The sequence below is a fragment of the Saccopteryx bilineata genome, chromosome 2 (assembly GCF_036850765.1).
Source record: "Saccopteryx bilineata isolate mSacBil1 chromosome 2, mSacBil1_pri_phased_curated, whole genome shotgun sequence".
In the NCBI taxonomy this organism is placed as follows: domain Eukaryota; kingdom Metazoa; phylum Chordata; class Mammalia; order Chiroptera; family Emballonuridae; genus Saccopteryx; species Saccopteryx bilineata.
In genome coordinates, this window is record NC_089491.1 from 262,413,822 (window position 1) to 262,431,088 (window position 17,267).

At 46.9% G+C, this 17,267-nt stretch overlaps 1 protein-coding gene and 1 non-coding gene across 13 annotated transcripts in view; one reads left to right on the top strand and one right to left on the bottom strand.

Annotated features, from left to right (window-relative positions):
• The window catches only part of ACACB (acetyl-CoA carboxylase beta), a 114,040-nt gene that overhangs the window by 45,790 nt on the left and 50,983 nt on the right, over window positions 1-17,267 (top strand). For all 12 annotated transcript variants that reach the window (XM_066260351.1, XM_066260354.1, XM_066260355.1 and 9 more), the window contains 10 exons: window positions 1,185-1,323; window positions 7,147-7,256; window positions 7,467-7,548; window positions 9,139-9,237; window positions 11,214-11,323; window positions 11,448-11,558; window positions 13,771-13,980; window positions 14,283-14,453; window positions 15,453-15,614; window positions 16,971-17,134. In XM_066260351.1, coding sequence (XP_066116448.1) covers window positions 1,185-1,323; window positions 7,147-7,256; window positions 7,467-7,548; window positions 9,139-9,237; window positions 11,214-11,323; window positions 11,448-11,558; window positions 13,771-13,980; window positions 14,283-14,453; window positions 15,453-15,614; window positions 16,971-17,134 — 1,358 coding nt within the window. The remainder of the gene's footprint in view (window positions 1-1,184; window positions 1,324-7,146; window positions 7,257-7,466; window positions 7,549-9,138; window positions 9,238-11,213; window positions 11,324-11,447; window positions 11,559-13,770; window positions 13,981-14,282; window positions 14,454-15,452; window positions 15,615-16,970; window positions 17,135-17,267) is intronic.
• TRNAA-UGC (transfer RNA alanine (anticodon UGC)) lies at window positions 13,055-13,130 on the bottom strand. Its single transcript has one exon. It is a non-coding gene; the product is annotated as a tRNA-Ala (tRNA).

A 17,267-nucleotide genomic window follows, 5' to 3' on the forward strand; every position in this document is an offset into this window, starting at 1 on the left:
CGGGTGGAGTTCAGAGCACAGGTTAGACTGTGGAGGGCTTGAGTCCCAGCTCTGCCACTTACCAGCTGTGTGACCGTGGGAGTAAAGTACCTTAACTCTTTGAGTTTTTAATGTCTTCAGCCCCAAATAGGGGTAATAATACAATGTCTTCCAGAGGGCCATAGTGAAGGTGAAATGAAATATACTGTCCTGTAGCATGGTACATACTAAACACTCAAAAATTGTTGTGATCATGATGACACCAAACAAAGGCATCAAATATTATTTATCCATCCATCCATGCAGCCATCCATTCATCCATCCATCCATGCATGCATCCATCCATGCATGCATCCACCCTTTTCATGCATCCATGCATGCATGCATGCAGTCATCCATCCATCCATCCATCCATGCAGTCATCCATCCATCCATCCATCCATGCAGTCATCCATCCATCCATGCAGTCATCCATCCATCCATCCATCCATCCATCCATCCATCCATCCATCCATCCATCCATCCATCCATGTAGCCATCCATCCATTCATGCAGCCATCTATCCATCCATGCAGCCATCCATCCATCCATCCACTCACCCATCCACACATGCATGCTTGCATGCATCCATCCATCCATGCATCCAACCATCCATCCATGCACCCAACCATCCATCCATCCACCTATCCATCCATCCATGCAGCCATCCATCCATCCATCCATCCATCCATCCATCCATTCATCCATGCATCCATGCATACTTGCATCTATCCATCTATCCATCCATCCGTGCATCATTCATGCATCTGTCTGTGCATCCGTCAATGTGTCCATGCATCCATCCATGTGTCCATGCATCTGTCCATGCATTTGTCCACACATCCACCCACCCACCCACTCATCCACCCATCCACCCATCCACCCATCCACCCATCCATTCATCCATCCATCCATCCATCCATCCATCCACCCATCCACCCATCCACCCATTCACCCACCCATCCAGCTGATCATCCATTTATACAGCCAGCAGACTTTGAGCACCTGTTCTGTGCTGGCCTATGTGCTGTAGAAATACAAAGAGGAATGATGTGCTTCAGGTATTGCAGGAGCCTCTACAGCCATGAGATGGACCCCAGGTTAGCACACAGCCTCCACTGCAGTAGATGTGCAGCTCTGATCCCTTCTTCCTTTTCCCTGTTCAGGTGCTCATTGCCAACAATGGCATCGCCGCTGTGAAGTGCATGCGCTCCATCCGCAGGTGGGCCTACGAGATGTTCCGAAATGAGCGGGCCATCCGGTTTGTAGTTATGGTGACTCCAGAGGACCTTAAGGCCAATGCAGGTATTTGGACCTTCATTCTCTCCCCCTCCCACTCATCCATACCCCATCTTTACCTGCTATTACCTGCACCTACCTGGGCAAGTCCATTCTGGACCCCAAACAGAGTTCAGGGTACCTCTCTCATGGGCCTATGTTTATTCGCCCATTCTTCATTTAATTAAAATGTTTGCTGATAACAAGAGTGACCCCTGTGCCTTATAAAAGTGCAATGGTTAGCGTACAAAGTGCAAATCCCCTCTTTGAGCAATGTCCATGTTACTGCAGATTGGTGTCTCTTCCTCCAGATATTTTTCCTTTCAGGTGTGTATACTGTATTCCAGTCATTCTTTCATCATTTTTCTATTCTTTTACTGTCTCTATATCTACTAGCCTAGCCCATTCTGTAACTATGGGCCAATTTGTATTTTCCCCTGAACAGTCTTATCCCTTACAGACCCTTCTCCACACAGCAGGCAAACTGATCTTTTAAAAACACAGCTTAGGTCCTGTCTGCCCCTCCTTAAATGCTTCAGAGGCTGCCATGCTGTCCCTAGCACCAGCAACCTCAGCTCTGTCCCCTGAACCCCTACCCTGCCTCCATGGATGCAGCCTCCTTTTAACTCACAACAAACTGTGAGGACAGGTTTGATTGTTAGCCCCATTTTACAGATGAGACAATTGAGGCATGAGTTCATAAATAGCTTGCCCAGGTATCGTACACTACTACGTGACTATTAAAAATAAAAAGGCAGGCCCTGGCCGGTTGGCTCAGTGGTAGAGTGTTGGCCTGGCGCGCAGGAGTCCCGGGTTCGATTCCCGGCCAGGGCACACAGGAGAAGCGCCCATCTGCTTCTCCACCCCTCCCCTTCTCTTTCCTCTCTGTCTCTCTCTTCCCCTCCCGCAGCCAAGGCTCCATTGTAGCAAAGTTGGCCCGGGCACTGAGGATGGCTCTATGGCCTCTGCCTCAGGCGCTAGAATGGCTCTGGTTGCAACAGAATGACGCCCCAGATGGGCAGAGCATCGCCCCCTGGTGGGCGTGCCGGGTGGATCCCGGTCGTGCACATGCGGGAGTCTGTCTGACTGCCTCCCCGTTTCCAACTTTAGAAAAAATACAAAAAAATAAAAAATAATAAAAAGGCATTTCAAAGCAAGAAGCAAAATGCATTTGAGATCAATAAGAATGACTATTTTGGTTGCACTGATTCAGGCTGAAGCCCAACCAGTGTTCTAATTAGGGGACAAAATCAAGGAATGTTTATAAGAAAGAGAAGGGGAACAATTACATCAATAGAAGGAAGGCATTTCTGTTGGTGCAGATAATATAGTGATGCTAATTCAGAGCAATGTTTTTAATTTTTAGTCCAGTAGTCATAATAATCACTTTCTTGTTATCTTTGCAAACAGTTTTTTTTGGAAGGACACAGTGTTGTCCTAGGCCCAGTCCAAAGGTTATTTTGCCCTTTTTAACATTCCAAAGATTTGAGGCAGAAGACGTGCAAGGCAGTTCCTCTGGCGTGGCAGCTCCAGCTCTGTTTTAAAGTGGCTCCATTTATTTATTTTTTTTTGACATGACGTGGCTGGAACCCAGTGCTGTCTGAGTACACAGCCTTAGCCTGTGGGGTCTCCCACCATGCTCAGACTAAAATTCTAGAGCCTCAATAGGCCAGTTAGGGCCCCACAGGACCAGTTGGCCTGCTCTTCTCACCTCATGCCTCTCGCCCTACTTCCTGGGTCCCAGTCACTCTGGCCTCGTAGGTTCTAGAACTCTTCCCTGTGGCAGAGCCTTGGGATGTGCTGGACCTTCTGCTAACTGTGTTTACCCTGGAAGCTCATTGTCCAGTGGCCTCTACCCCTCCCTGTCCCGACCTTCGGGTCTCACCGCCCTCCCTGTGCACTGTCTTAGAACCTAGCTTCTGACCAGTCTGTAGGCATCCCATTTGTTTTCTGTTTATCTTCCTCGGCATTAGAGTAAACCTTGGTGAGGGGAGGGTACTTGTCTGACTTCTCACTTTATAATCTCTGAGACTTCTCCAGTGCCTTTCTTTTTAGGACATATTCTTTGAAGTAGAGTTTCTGGCTTAAAGGACATGAATATTTAAGTAATTAATTAATTTATTTTTAGGGTAGAGAAGGGTAGACAGTGAGGCAGACTTCTACATGCGCCCTGACTGGGATCCACTAGGCAATCCCATATGGGGCTGATGCTCCAGTACCGACTTAGTTTTAGTGCCTGAGGCCAGTGTTCTCTGACCAGCTGAGCTATCCTCAGCACCTGAGGCCATGCTCCATTTTGAGCCCATGGCTATGGGAGGGGAAGAGGGCAAAAAGGGGCAAAGGAAAGGGGGAGAAACAGAATACTTCTCCTGTGTACTCTGACTGGGAATCGAACCTGGGACATCCATACACTGGGCAAATGTTCTCTCCACTAAGCCACTGTCCAGAGCCATTTTATTTTAATTTTTTAAAAATATTTTTTATTTATTGATTTCAGATAGAGGGGAAGGAAGAAAGAGCAAGAAAGAAACAGAAACATCAATCTGTTTCTGTATGTGCCCTGACCAAAGATTGAACCAGCAACCTCTGCACATTAGGATGACGTTCTAACCAACTGAGCTATCTGGCCAGGACTTATTTTATTTTTAAATTATTTTATTTATTTATTCATTTTAGAGGGGAGAGAGAGAGAGAGAGAGAGAGAGAGAGGAGAAGGGGGGGAGGAGCAGGAAGCCTCAACTCCCACATGTGCCTTGACCGAGCAATCCCAGGGCTTCGAACTGGCGACCTCAGCACTCCAGGTCAACGCTTCATCCACTGCGCCACCACAGGTCAGGCTATTTTATTTTTAAAAAATTTTTGTTTATTGATTTTAGAGAGAGAGGAAGGGGGGAGAGAGAGAGAGAGAGAAACATTGATTTGTTGTTCCACTTATCTATGCATTCATTGGTTGATTCTTTTTCTTTTTTTCTTTTGTATTTTTCTGAAGCTGGAAACGGGGAGAGACAGTCAGACAGACGCCCGCATGCGCCCGACCGGGATCCACCCGGCACGCCCACCAGGGGGCGAAGCTCTGCCCACCAGCGGGCGATGCTCTGCCCCTCCGGGGCGTCACTCTGTCGCGACCAGAGCCATTCTAGCACCTGGGGCAGAGGCCAAGGAGCCATCCCCAGCACCCGGGCCATCTTTGCTCCAATGGAGCCTCGCTGCGGGAGAGAAAGAGAGAGACAGAGAGGAAGGAGAGGGGGAGGGGTGGAGAGGCAGATGGGCGCCTCTTCTGTGTGCCCTGGCCGGGAATCGAACCCGGGACTTCTGCATGCCAGGCCGACGCTCTATCACTGAGCCAACCGGCCAGGGCCATTGGTTGATTCTTATATGTGCCCTGACCGACCAGGGATCAAACCCACAACCTTGGTGAATGAGGTTGATGCTTTAACCACGTGAGCTACCTGGCAAGGACCAAAAGCATAAATATTTTAAAATCAAACTATTGTATTGTATTCAGGTTTAAAAAGGAAGGAATTACTGTCACATGCTACAACATGGATGGAACTTAAGGACATTATGCTCAATGAAATAAACCAGTTCACAGAAAGACAAATACAGTGGTACCTTGACACATGAGCACTTTAAATCACGAGCAATTTGAGAGATGAGCAGTCATTCATGGGATTTTTTTAAGTCACGAGCGGATATTTGAATCACAAGCTTCCACCACCTTCCACTAGAAAGCCTGCCAAATGTTCTGAAAGAGAGGAAGAAACAAACTTCCATGGAAAGATTTTTGTTGAAACAGCCTCTAGGCCCTGGCCGGTTGGCTCAGTGGCCCTGGCCGGTTGGCTCAGTGGTAGAGTGTCGGCCTGGTGTGCAGAAGTCCCGGGTTTGATTCCTGGCCAGGGCACACAGGGGAGGCACCCATCTGCTTCTCCGCCCTTCCCCCTCTCCTTCCTCTCTGTCTCTCTCTTCCCCTCCCGCAGCGAGGCTCCATTGGAGCAAAGATGGCCCAGGCGCTGGGGATGCCTCCTTGGCCTCTGCCCCAGGCGCTAGAGTGGCTCTGGTCGCAACAGAGCGACGCCCCGGAGGGGCAGAGCATCGCCCCCTGGTGGGCGTGCCAGGTGGATCCCAGTCGGGCGCATGCGGGAGTCTGTCTGTCTCTCCCCGTTTCCAGCTTCAGAAAAATACAAAAAAAAAAGAAAAAAAAAAGAAACAGCCTCTAAATGAAAGTGAGGAAAGTGTGGCGAAAAAGCCAAGTCAGTGAAGAAAATGATTGTTGGGCAAATGAATTTGTAAATTTGTATTTTCTGAGTTTGCTCATTTTTATTGTTAAAAATGGCGCTGGGGGCCCTAGCCGGTTGGCTCAGTGGTAGAGTGTCAGCCTGGTGTGCAGGAGTCCCAGGTTCGATTCCTGGCCAGGGCACACAGGAGAAGCGCCCATCTGCTTCTCCACCCCTCCCCCTCTCCTTCCTCTCCATCTCTCTCTTCCCCTCCCACAGCCAAGGCTCCATTGGAGCAAAGTTGGCCCGGGCACTGAGGATGGCTCTGTGGCCTCTGCCTCAGGTGCTAGAATGGCTCTGGTTGCAACCAGAGCAATGCCTCAGATGGGCAGAGCATCGCCCCCTGGTAGGCGTGTCGGGTAGATCCCGGTCAGGCACATGCGGGAATCTGTTTGACTGCTTCCCCGTTTCCAACTTCAGAAAAATACAAAAAAATAAAAAATAAAATATATTAAAAAAAAAATGGCGCTGGGCCTGACCTGCGGTGGTGCAGTGGATAAAGCATTGACCTGGAATGCTGAGGTCGCCGGTTCGAAACCTGCACTTGTCTGGTCAAAGCACATATGGGAGTTGATGCTTCCTGCTCCTCCCCCCTTTCTCTCTCTCCCTCTCTCTCTCTCTCTCTCTCCTCTCTAAAATGAATAAATAAAAAAAATGGCGCTGGGCAGCTGTCTGTGAAATTGCTAATTACTTTCCTGCTTGGGAAGAGCCATTGTTATGCTAATGTCTCCCCCCTCTACCAGCATCTTTGCCTGACCTTGAAGGTAAATACACTTCATAAACCAGTTTATTTCTTTACATTCTCTCTTATTATGTATATGTATTTGTTATTTATAAAGTATATTTTCTTATTTAAAAGCATATAAAACAAAATTTGTGTGGTTTTTGGGGACCGGAAAGGATTAATTGCATTCACATTAATTTAAATGGGGAAATTCAATTTGACACACCAGCAAATTGAGTCACGTGCTCGGCCCTGAAATGAATTAAACTTGTGTGTCAAGGTACTGTTGTACTGTCTGATTCCACTTATTTGAGGTCCATAGCATGGTGAATATGTTAGAGGCAGGAAGTAGAATGGTGCCTGGGGCGGGGAAGGGGGAGAAGGGGAGAAGTGTCAGGGATATAAAATCTCAGATTTGTGAGAAGATGAAAAAGTTCTGGAGATATGTTTCACAACAATATGAACATACTTCCCACTACTGAACTGTACACTCAAAAAATGGGTAAGGTGGTAAATGTTATTTCTTCATGATTAAAAACAAACTGCATTCTTTAATGGCAAAACAATGTTAAGATAGTTTAGTAACAACAACAACAAACTTACCTCTAATCCCTCTGTTGTGATAGTTTGCTTATTTCTTTTTTTGTTCCCTCGGGCCTGGTCCAGACACACATATCTCTATAATTAAAGTCTTACTCGGTTTTCTTCTAATTCTCACACACGTTTGTCCATCGTTGCCCTGGAGTCATCACGGGGTCTTTCTTTCAATGGCCATACGCAGTTGTGCCTTGCAGATTTCCCACGGTCGACTTCAGTCTCTGTTCTTTTCTATTCTCTCCTGTTTAACTACAGAGTACATCAAGATGGCAGATCAGTATGTCCCGGTCCCAGGGGGGCCCAACAACAACAATTACGCCAACGTGGAGCTGATCGTGGACATTGCCAAGAGAATCCCCGTGCAGGTAAGTTGGACGGGGCGCCCCAGTCTGCCCCTAGCAGCAATGCCCTGGACTCTGGAGCAGCTTGGTTCTGCTCTTCCAGGCGGGCAGAGGAGCCGGGTCCTGCGAGACTCTGAAGTCCAGGGTCGATAGGACGCAGCAAAGAGCTTTAGGAGTGCGTTGGGAAGTGGGTTGTGAAGGATGATCTTTGTTCATGTCTCTCTGTGTTTGCAGGCGGTGTGGGCTGGCTGGGGCCATGCTTCCGAAAACCCCAAACTTCCGGAGCTCCTGTGCAAGCACGAGATTGCTTTCTTAGGTAGAGTGTCTCCATCAGATACATGGGAATTGGGGCATTGATGGGACACTCCTCCGGTGGGGGTCAGTTTGTTATTTCCATCTCACAAATTCATTGTTAGGTGTGAGAGAGTCCAGGGCACCTGGGTAGGTTGTTCAGCCCAGGGACCTGGAGATGTTGCCATGGTTACTGCCGTGGAATGATACTGGGGCGAGCAGACCTCTGCTAGTGTTCCTTCCTGTTGATGCTAAGATGCCAGCTATGTTCAGATTTATCACTATGTTTGGAAGTTACATTTCTGATAAGGCCACACCTTTACTTGGGCTGTTCTTAGGCCTTTGGACCTGACCCCTTGGGACTAGAGCTCCTCATCTCTAATATTTATTAGGTAAAATGATATTTACTACCTTCATTCATTCATTCATTCCTCTTTTGTTTCAGGATTTGAACTTATATTTGTTTATTTTGTTTAATTATGCTCTCTGACATCCTTGTGTGGTTTAGGGGAGTCATTTGCCATCTACTTACCTCTGGGCCCACAACAGACTTGTGTAAGAACCAACACCTGATAGTCTAAGGGTTGGCCTGGTGACCTGTGCCCACTGATGCTTTTTTTTGTCCGTGGTCTTTGATTGACTGTCATATAAGATTCTCCTTATCCTTCAGTTTTAGCTCCTCTGGAGGTTGATGGTTCAGCCCACAAGCTGGCAAACTATAGCCCACAGGCCCAATCCAGCCCATTGCCTGCTTTTATAAAGTTTTACTTTTTTTTTTTTTTTTTTTTGTATTTTTCTGAAGCTGGAAATGGGGAGAGATAGACAGACTCCCGCATGCGCCCGACCGGGATCCACCCGGCACGCCCACCAGGGGGCGACGTTCTGCCCCTCTGGGGCATCGCTCTGTTGCGACCAGAGCCACTCTAGCGCCTGGGGCAGAGGCCAAGGAGCCATCCCCAGCGCCCGGGCCCTCTTTGCTCCAATGGAGCCTTGCTGCGGGAGAGGAAGAGAGAGACAGAATGGAAGGAGAGGGGGAGGGGTGGAGAAGCAGATGGGCACTTCTCCTATGTGCCCTGGCCGGGAATCGAACCCGGGACTTCTACACGCCAGGCCGACGCTCTACCACTGAGCCAACCGCCCAGGGCAAAGTTTTATTGAAACACAGCCCTGCTTATTTATTTATATATTGCCTATGGCTGCTTTCACCCATACTGGCAAAGTTGAATATTTGCGACAGAGACCAGCAGGCCCACAAAGGTGAAAATATTTCCTATGGGTTTCATTACAGGAAACGTTTGCTTACCCATGATCTAGTTTGTTAAAGGGCTAGCTGGCCCTTGTGGTCTAGCTTTTTGCCTACCCCCAAAAGTGGATTCTGTGTTGTATGCCACATAGCTAGGTTATAACTCAGACTAGGTTTACAACCCACATGTGTTGAAAGTTGACTGATGAAGCAGCAGACTAACAGACGGTTTCCTCCCCGACTTGATGTTCAACTCCTTGGGAGCTTGGACCTGAATACTTTTCTCTCACTGTGCACTTGGTCAGCGCTTGCCTGTGAGGGTCTTGTAGCTGACTCAATTCTGCCTTCCCCACTTTGTTCTTGACCCTTCAGGCCCTCCCAGTGAGGCCATGTGGGCCCTGGGAGATAAGATCGCCTCCACCATCGTGGCCCAGACCCTGCAGATTCCAACACTGCCCTGGAGTGGAAGTGGTAAGGGACCTGGCTTCACTTTGGTGGGCTCTTTGGCTCAGCCTTGCTAATGTGACCGGGGCAGGGGTAGGTGACAAGAATGCTTTTTTTAATTCTTTCATTTAAAAATTTAAAATTATTAAACAAGTGGTACAATATCATTGTAGACAACTTAGGAAATATGAGAAATAGAAAAAAGAAATAGGAGTCATCTATAATCCTATGATTCAGAGTTGAGCACTTGTTACATTTTAGGTATCTATCTACCTCTCCAACCTTTGCTCTAGCACATCCTTTAAAAAAAAAAAAATCCAGAGATCTTGTACTTATTCTGTTATAAAGTAGTGTACTTTAATCTGCGGGTTACACAGAGACACCAAGGCAGGATGCAGAAGAAATTTTAAGAGATTTATCAATAAGCCGGCTACAGATGACTTACACGGGGTATAGCTAACCCTAATCGTGCAGCCTCGATCATAGTCCTGAGGTTGGTCATATAGACATGCTCACATACTGGTTGGGGAGCAAAGGAGGGGGAGCATGATACAAGTCATTTACTGATAAGCTTACGACATTTATCTATAGGATCTATTAAAAGGAAACATTCCTACATATCAAGACCACAAGATAACACAGTAGTGATAAATGTTTTACATATTAAATACATTCCCAAATCTTCTAGGGTCTGCCACCTATCCCTGTCACCACAATAGTGGAAAATGAAATGTTTAGCTTAGGATAAGGAGAGAAGCTAAATGAAATTACCTTTACTAAAAGTTGTTGGGTTTAGCTTATTAGAATAAGATAGTCCCCACTTGCTTAGTTTACAAATTTTATATATATAAAGAATTTCAAAAGGGATGATTATTAGAAAGTATATAGAAAGCTACAGATGCAGGTTTTTCAAGCAAGGGGAGTAGGCTTGAGATCCCTTTGTCTAAGGTATACCTCACTCTCATGGCTCCAGGAGGGGAGGAAGAGTTATAGGAATTTTTAATTAATAAGATATGTAAACATTGTCTCCTAAAGGCTCTTAAGGAAGGCGAAGAGGAAGTTTTTTAGATAAGTTCTACCTTCTTTGCTCTGTCTAGCAAGTAGTGGCCTCAGCCCTTCCAGAGAACTATAGTTAAATTATGATTAACTACTAACTTTTGCCCCTTTAATCTCTTTCTCGTGGGTTTTTTTCTCCTTAGAAGGGAGGAGTAAGGGGGGCCTGGCTCTTCTTTTTGAAATACCAGTATCAACAGTTTTGCAGTTTCTTGATACCTTAATCACAATTCTAGTTTGAGACTTCTTTTTCTCACCAGTCTTTCTATGAATGCACTTTGCAATGTTTAGAATGCTTGCATAGCATTGTATCATATAGCTGTACCATGATTTACTTAACAATCCTCTCTAGCTATACATTTAGGTTGTTTCCAGTTTATTTTGTTCTAATATAAAAAACATTAAAAGTAATGGAGCTTTGATCATCTTATGGTCAAATCTCTATGTACATTTTAATCATTTTCTTAGGATAAATTTCTCGAAGTGGAATTTCTAAGATATATTAAATAATAATCAGGAAAAAGTCTTAGGAGTTTCCTATTTAATTTGACTTTTTTTCCCAAAGGTTACATTTTAAATTTGGGATGGAAATTTTTTTTTTTTTTTTTAAATCTTTACAGGCTATTGGAAAATAATGATTCACATATAAATGACTCCATGGCGTAGAATGGTGATTAATTTAATTTTATTTTTTTTAAGATTCAGGTCAATGTGGTTGTGTTGGTAGACTCAGTCTGAATTTCTTATGCTTAATTTCCCATTCAGAGTTGAGTCTGTCCTTAAGAAAATTAAAAGACATTAATTAATTAATTGAGCTGCAGGACTGTGTGTGTATTCTGTGGTCCAGAGGCTGAGTCTAGAGCCACTCTGGTAAGGAGGGCCCTCTGGTTTCTGTGTGGCGCCTCGGCTACCCCTGGAGGACTCAGCTTTCCTATCTGGTGACTCTCCAGGTCTGACGGTGGAGTGGGCAGAAGACGGCCTGCAGGAGGAGATGAAAGTCAGTGTCCCGGAACACGTGTACGACCAGGGTTGTGTGAAAGACGTAGATGAGGGCTTGGAGGTAAATGCAGATCCTGAGGGGGGCCACCGCTCCAGAACCGTCCTGGTGGCGTGGGAAATGTCAAAGGCCTCACCTCTAAAGAGGTCTGTTTGTCCTTTGTCCCCACCCCCACCCCAACCCCCAGGCAGCAGAAAAAATTGGTTTTCCGTTGATGATCAAAGCTTCTGAAGGCGGTGGAGGGAAAGGAATCCGGAAGGCGGAGAGTGCGGAGGACTTCCCAATCCTTTTTAGACAAGTGAGCTGTTCTTGCTGCCTACCTTTTTTGCATATTTTGGGGAATTGTCTGTATTTGGTCGTTGGCCAGCAGATTATGTCTGTTAGCGTTGTTGTGTCACAATGGAGAGAGCACATTTGCAGGATTGGAATGTTTCTGTGCTGTGTTATATTTTGAACCAATTGTGTGCATTAGAGTCTCTGGGGTCCATGGATGGCGTGTGTTGATTGGTGTGCTGTTTCCTTAGATGTTCAAGTCTGTGAATCTGTGTCTGCGAGTGGTTTCAGAGACACGGTCAGAATATTCGTTCTGCCTGTGTTTGTCGAGAGATGGGATATTTTGTAAATTGCTAGCCGTCTTGGTATTTGTGTATGTGTGTTTCTAGGTGATCAGTGTTTATTGCAGGACCTATTCAGTTGAACCTTGAACAACATGGGTTTGAACTGCGTGGGAGTCAACTTACATGTAGATTGTTTTTCAATAACTATATTAAAAGGTTTTTTGGAGATTTTCAACTTGATTTGCAAACGAATTGTGTAACTCAGAAATACCAAAAACTTGAGAAAAAGTTGTTATATCAGGAATGCATAAAATATATTTAGATACCAGTCTATTTTAGCATTTACTAGCATAAAGGACACACATATATGTGTTAAGTGACTGTTTATGTTTTCAGTAAGGTCAACAGAAGGCTATTAGTAGTTAAGTTTTGGAGGGACCAAAAGTTATAAGCAGATTTTCAACTATGAGGGGGGTTGGTACCCGTAACCCCTGAGTTGTTCAAGGCTCGACTGTAAATGTCTATTTACTTAGTTATAGCTCTTTTTCTAGTATTGACACATGCCTATTTTTGGCAATGTTTAAAAAAATTTATATTAACAATCTTCTCATTCTTAAGCCAACTCTTTTAATATTTCTAGGTCTTCTAGACCTTATTCACATATATAAAGAGTTGCATTCAATCTACACAGTATTTTGTTCTGCATTTAAAAAATTCTAAATTATAGATCATGGATGGAGAGAGTGAGAGAGGAAAAAAACCATACATCAATTTTGTTGTTCCACTTATTTATACATTCAGTGGTTGAGTCTTGTATGTGCCCTGACCAGGGATCGAACCCACAATCTTAGCCTATCGAGATGATGTTGATGTTCTAAGTAAACTGAGCTACTCAGCCAGGGCTGTACCGACTCTTTTTTTTTTTTTTTTGTATTTTTCTGAAGCTGGAAACGGGGAGAGACAGTCAGACAGACTCCTGCATGCACCCTACCAGGATCTACCCAGCACGCCCACCAGGGGCGAAGCTCTGCCCACCAGGGGGCGATGCTCTGCCCCTCCGGGGCATCGCTCTGTTGCAACCAGAGCCACTCTAGCGCCTGGGGCAGAGGCCAAGGAGCCATCCCCAGCGCCTGGGCCATCTTCGCTCCAATGGAGCCTCGGCTGTGGGAGGGGAAGAGAGAGACAGAGAGGAAGGAGAGGGGGAGAAGTGGAGAAGCAGATGGGCGCTTCTCCTGTGTGCCCTGGCCGGGAATCGAACCCGGGACTTCTGCACGCAAGGCCGACGCTCTACCACTGAGCCAACCGGCCAGGGCCTGTACCGATTCTTTTTTTTTTTTTTTCATTTTCTTTTGCATTTTTCTGAAGCTGGAAACAGGGAGAGACAGTCAGACAGACTCCCGCATGCGCCTGACCGGGATCCACCTGGCACGCCCACCATGGGGCGACGCTCTGCCCACCAGGGGGCGATGCTCTGCCCATCCTGGGTGTCGCCATGTTGCGACCAGAGCCACTCTAGCACCTGAGGCAGAGGCCACAGAGTCATCCTCAGCGCCCGGGCCATTTTTGCTCCAATGGAGCCTTGGCTGCGGGAGGGGAAGAGAGAGACAGAGAGGAAGGTGCGGCGGAGGAGTGGAGAAGAAATGGGCGCTTCTCCTGTGTGCCCTGGCCAGGAATTGAACCCGGGTCCTCCGCACGCTAGGCCGTTGCTCTACCGCTGAGCCAACCGGCCAGGACCTGTACTGATTCTTAACAGCACATTATCTTTAGGAGATGGGATTATGGGGAAATTTCCCTTTTTTCATTATGTGTTTTCACACCATTGGATTTAAAACACCAAGAATATAATGTCTTTAAGAGAAGTTAAACAAAATTAGAGGACCGTGGACGTCACTGCCATTGTCTCTCGCTGTCTTTGGAGAACTTCCTGTACCAGCCGCTGTGCCTTCCCCACAGGTACAGAGTGAGATTCCCGGCTCCCCTATCTTTCTCATGAAGTTGGCCCAGCATGCCCGTCACCTGGAAGTGCAGATCCTCGCTGACCAGTATGGAAACGCTGTGTCTCTGTTTGGGCGAGACTGCTCCATCCAGCGGCGGCATCAGAAGATCATCGAGGAGGCACCTGCCACCATCGCCACCCAGGCCGTGTTTGAGTTCATGGAGCAGGTGGGCTCTTAGAGAGCTGGGTGTGGGGACAGCCGCAGGGGGAGCCGTCTCAGCTCAGAACCAGCAAGAGCTTCCCGTGGTCTGTGTTGCCAGAATGTGGTGGGTGCCCAGGAAGAGAATGGGGGGCCGAATGTGGACATGATTTCAGCCTGGCATGGGTTTATTGGAGCAGGAGCTATGCGGTCCTAAAATAATTGACACATAACAGGTTCTCAGTCTGCATTCGATGGGGCACTAATAAACCACAATTAAAACTACCCGAGAAAACCAATGGAAACCCTTGGTCTCTATTTTCTTTGCAGTGTGCCGTCCGCCTGGCCAAGACCGTGGGCTACGTGAGTGCGGGGACGGTGGAATACCTGTACAGCCAGGATGGCAGCTTCCACTTCTTGGAGCTGAATCCCCGCCTGCAGGTGGAGCACCCCTGCACAGAAATGATCGCTGATGTCAACCTGCCGGCCGCCCAGCTACAGGTGAGGAAGCGGGCTCCAAGCCCTGGGTCTTCTGCCTGGGACAGGGTCCCCTGTTCTACTCAGATTAGACTTTCCTGTCTCTCTTGACTGACTTCCTGGGCTGACTTGACTGACTTCACTCTCTTCGAGTGACTATCCTGATATGAGAGGAGCAGTAGAGCCACGATTGCTGAGAATGTTCTGTGATGTGTTTTGTCACCTATGTCTGACATGTAGTCCTTGCAGAAACTGGCAAAAGTCATGGACCTTCTTCCTGGAAATAGACATTTCATGCAATTTCAGGACCCTTGTGGACCCCTGATACCCATTCATAGACCTGGAGAAGTGTTTCTCAACCTTTTTTCATTGTTGCCCCGCCCCTAAGGAGCTTTTTTAGACATTTTCCCCCCTAATTTCTTTCCCATGAAATCTTAATATCAGATACACTATACATCGGTTTGGGTACTATAGATACATGTATGTCTGTGCTTTAGACATACAAAGCGTAAGCTTTTTTTTACCCCCAAGAGCATATATTTACCCTTTCGGGGGCAATATGACCCTCACTCAGGGGTAGGAATGCCTATACTAATTGGAACTCAATTTTTAAAAAAATTTATTGATTTTAGAGAGAGAGAGAAAGAAACATCTATTTGTTGTTCTGCTTATTCATGCATTCATTGGTTAATTATTGTATGTACACTACCAGGGACCAAACTAGCAACGTATTAGAATGATGCTCTAATCAATTAAGCCACCCGGCTAGGGTCATTTTGTGTAATGTTTACAAATGTGGCTTCTCTGCCCACTGGCACAGTTTGCTTCATGGGGCCAAGTCAAGCTTTGTCTTTTCCTCTCTTTGTCTCTTCCCGTCACCCTCTAGCAGAGCTGTATGCCTGTTAGGTGCTCAGTATATCTGAAATTGTTTGTTGGACCTCTTCCTTCCTCTTACCATACCTGGTTTTTGGGGACAGAGCTCTCATGGAACTGACAGTCATGGGGTGGCTTTCTTGATTTCAGATTGCCATGGGCGTGCCGCTGCACCGGCTGAAAGACATCCGGCTTTTATATGGGGAGTCACCGTGGGGAGTGACACCCATTTCTTTTGAAACCCCTAGCAACCCGCCCCTCGCCCGAGGCCATGTCATTGCAGCCAGAATCACCAGTGAAAACCCTGACGAGGCAAGTCGTGGGGAACCCTGCGCTTCCGCCGTCTCCATTCTCTCCGCGTGGGGCAGACCCCCCTGCATTAGCCTTGGTCGAGACCCCTGGACTTCTCAGTTTACAGATGAGGAAACTGCAGTGCGGGAGGGGATAAACCATGGTTTATTGGCACGTAGTGTGTGCCAGGCAGACCCTTTAATGTACCTCTCACTGCTCATGGATCGCCACTGGGCATTATTACTCCGAATTACAGATCAAGTAGTTGAGGTGACTTGCCTAATTAATGCCTCAAGCCCGGACCTGCTGAGGCCCTGGACAAGCCCCATGGGTGGACTGTAGAGGCCATGCCCGTCTTTGGTACAAGCAGCCAGGCATAAAGCCTGGGTCCTTGGATTTTTGCTGCACCATAAATTCAGTCCAGCCCAGTGTAAGGAATCCCTGTATGACTTGTTCTTCCTTACATCTTAAAAAAACAAACAAACCCAACCAGGCAGCATCCATCACAGTTGACATGCTTTATTAAGGGTTGATTGTCACGTCATCTCCATAATTTACCGTAACCTAATTATTGGATGATTACATTCAAGAAACTTGGGGTAAGAGAGGTTTGTTTTTTACTTTTCCTTCTCCCATTTAGTTATAGAAGTTTAAACAATGGTAGCTGTATTAGTTTGGGAGATATTTGGCTACAGGCAAACAACTGACTCTAGTGGTGGACAAGCAAAACAGAAATTTTACAGAGGGATGGTGGCTTGTTCATAGTTGCCCGAGAGGACAGAGAATCAGGTGATGGAGCTCCCGGGCACCTGGGTCTCTCTCTCTCTCACCTCTGGGCACCTCTGCCAAAGTGAATGCCTCCATGGCTCACTTCAAGAGCTCTAATCCTAGAGGAGGGTAAGGGGGAGGGTCCAGGTCCATCTTCCCCTTACCAAAATTACACTCAGAGGTAGGACAGGCCATCCCTGCCCCCCAAAGGGAACTAGTATGTTAACATCTGCAAGGCTAACACTGGATACCTTTATCTGCTGGAATTTTCATAATCCAGAATTGGAAACCCAGCAAGAGTCTAACATGAGAATGTACCTGAACTCAGCTCCAGCCGTGACCTATACAGCCTTTCCCCATCCCAACTTGGCTGTTATTTTTTTCCAATAGTTTCTGTAAAGTAAAACTGACATGCATTAACGTGCTCACGTGATATGCCCACAGACTGATGTGCCCACACCCCTGACAAGAGGCATCCATGTGTTCTGGATCAGGCTCAGCTTTTGGTTGTGGCAGGGGTTCTTGGGTTTTGTGTGATTCTGATGAAAATAGACCTGGAGTAATGATTCCTTCCATTTTTCCTTTTTCCTTTTTTGGCCTGGGCTCCAGGGGTTTAAGCCGAGCTCCGGAACCGTCCAGGAATTGAATTTCCGCAGTAGCAAGAACGTGTGGGGTTATTTCAGCGTGGCTGCTGCTGGTGGCTTACACGAGTTTGCTGACTCCCAGTTTGGGCACTGCTTCTCCTGGGGAGAGAACCGGGAGGAAGCCATTTCGTCAGTATCTTCCTTCTTCCCTTCCTTCCCCCCTCCTTCCATTCCTTTCTTCCTCTAAGACACTCAGAGGAAACCTGGGGCTTCAGTTGCAGGAGCGGGTTAGGAGCTCCAGGGAGGTGAATCGCGCAGCAGA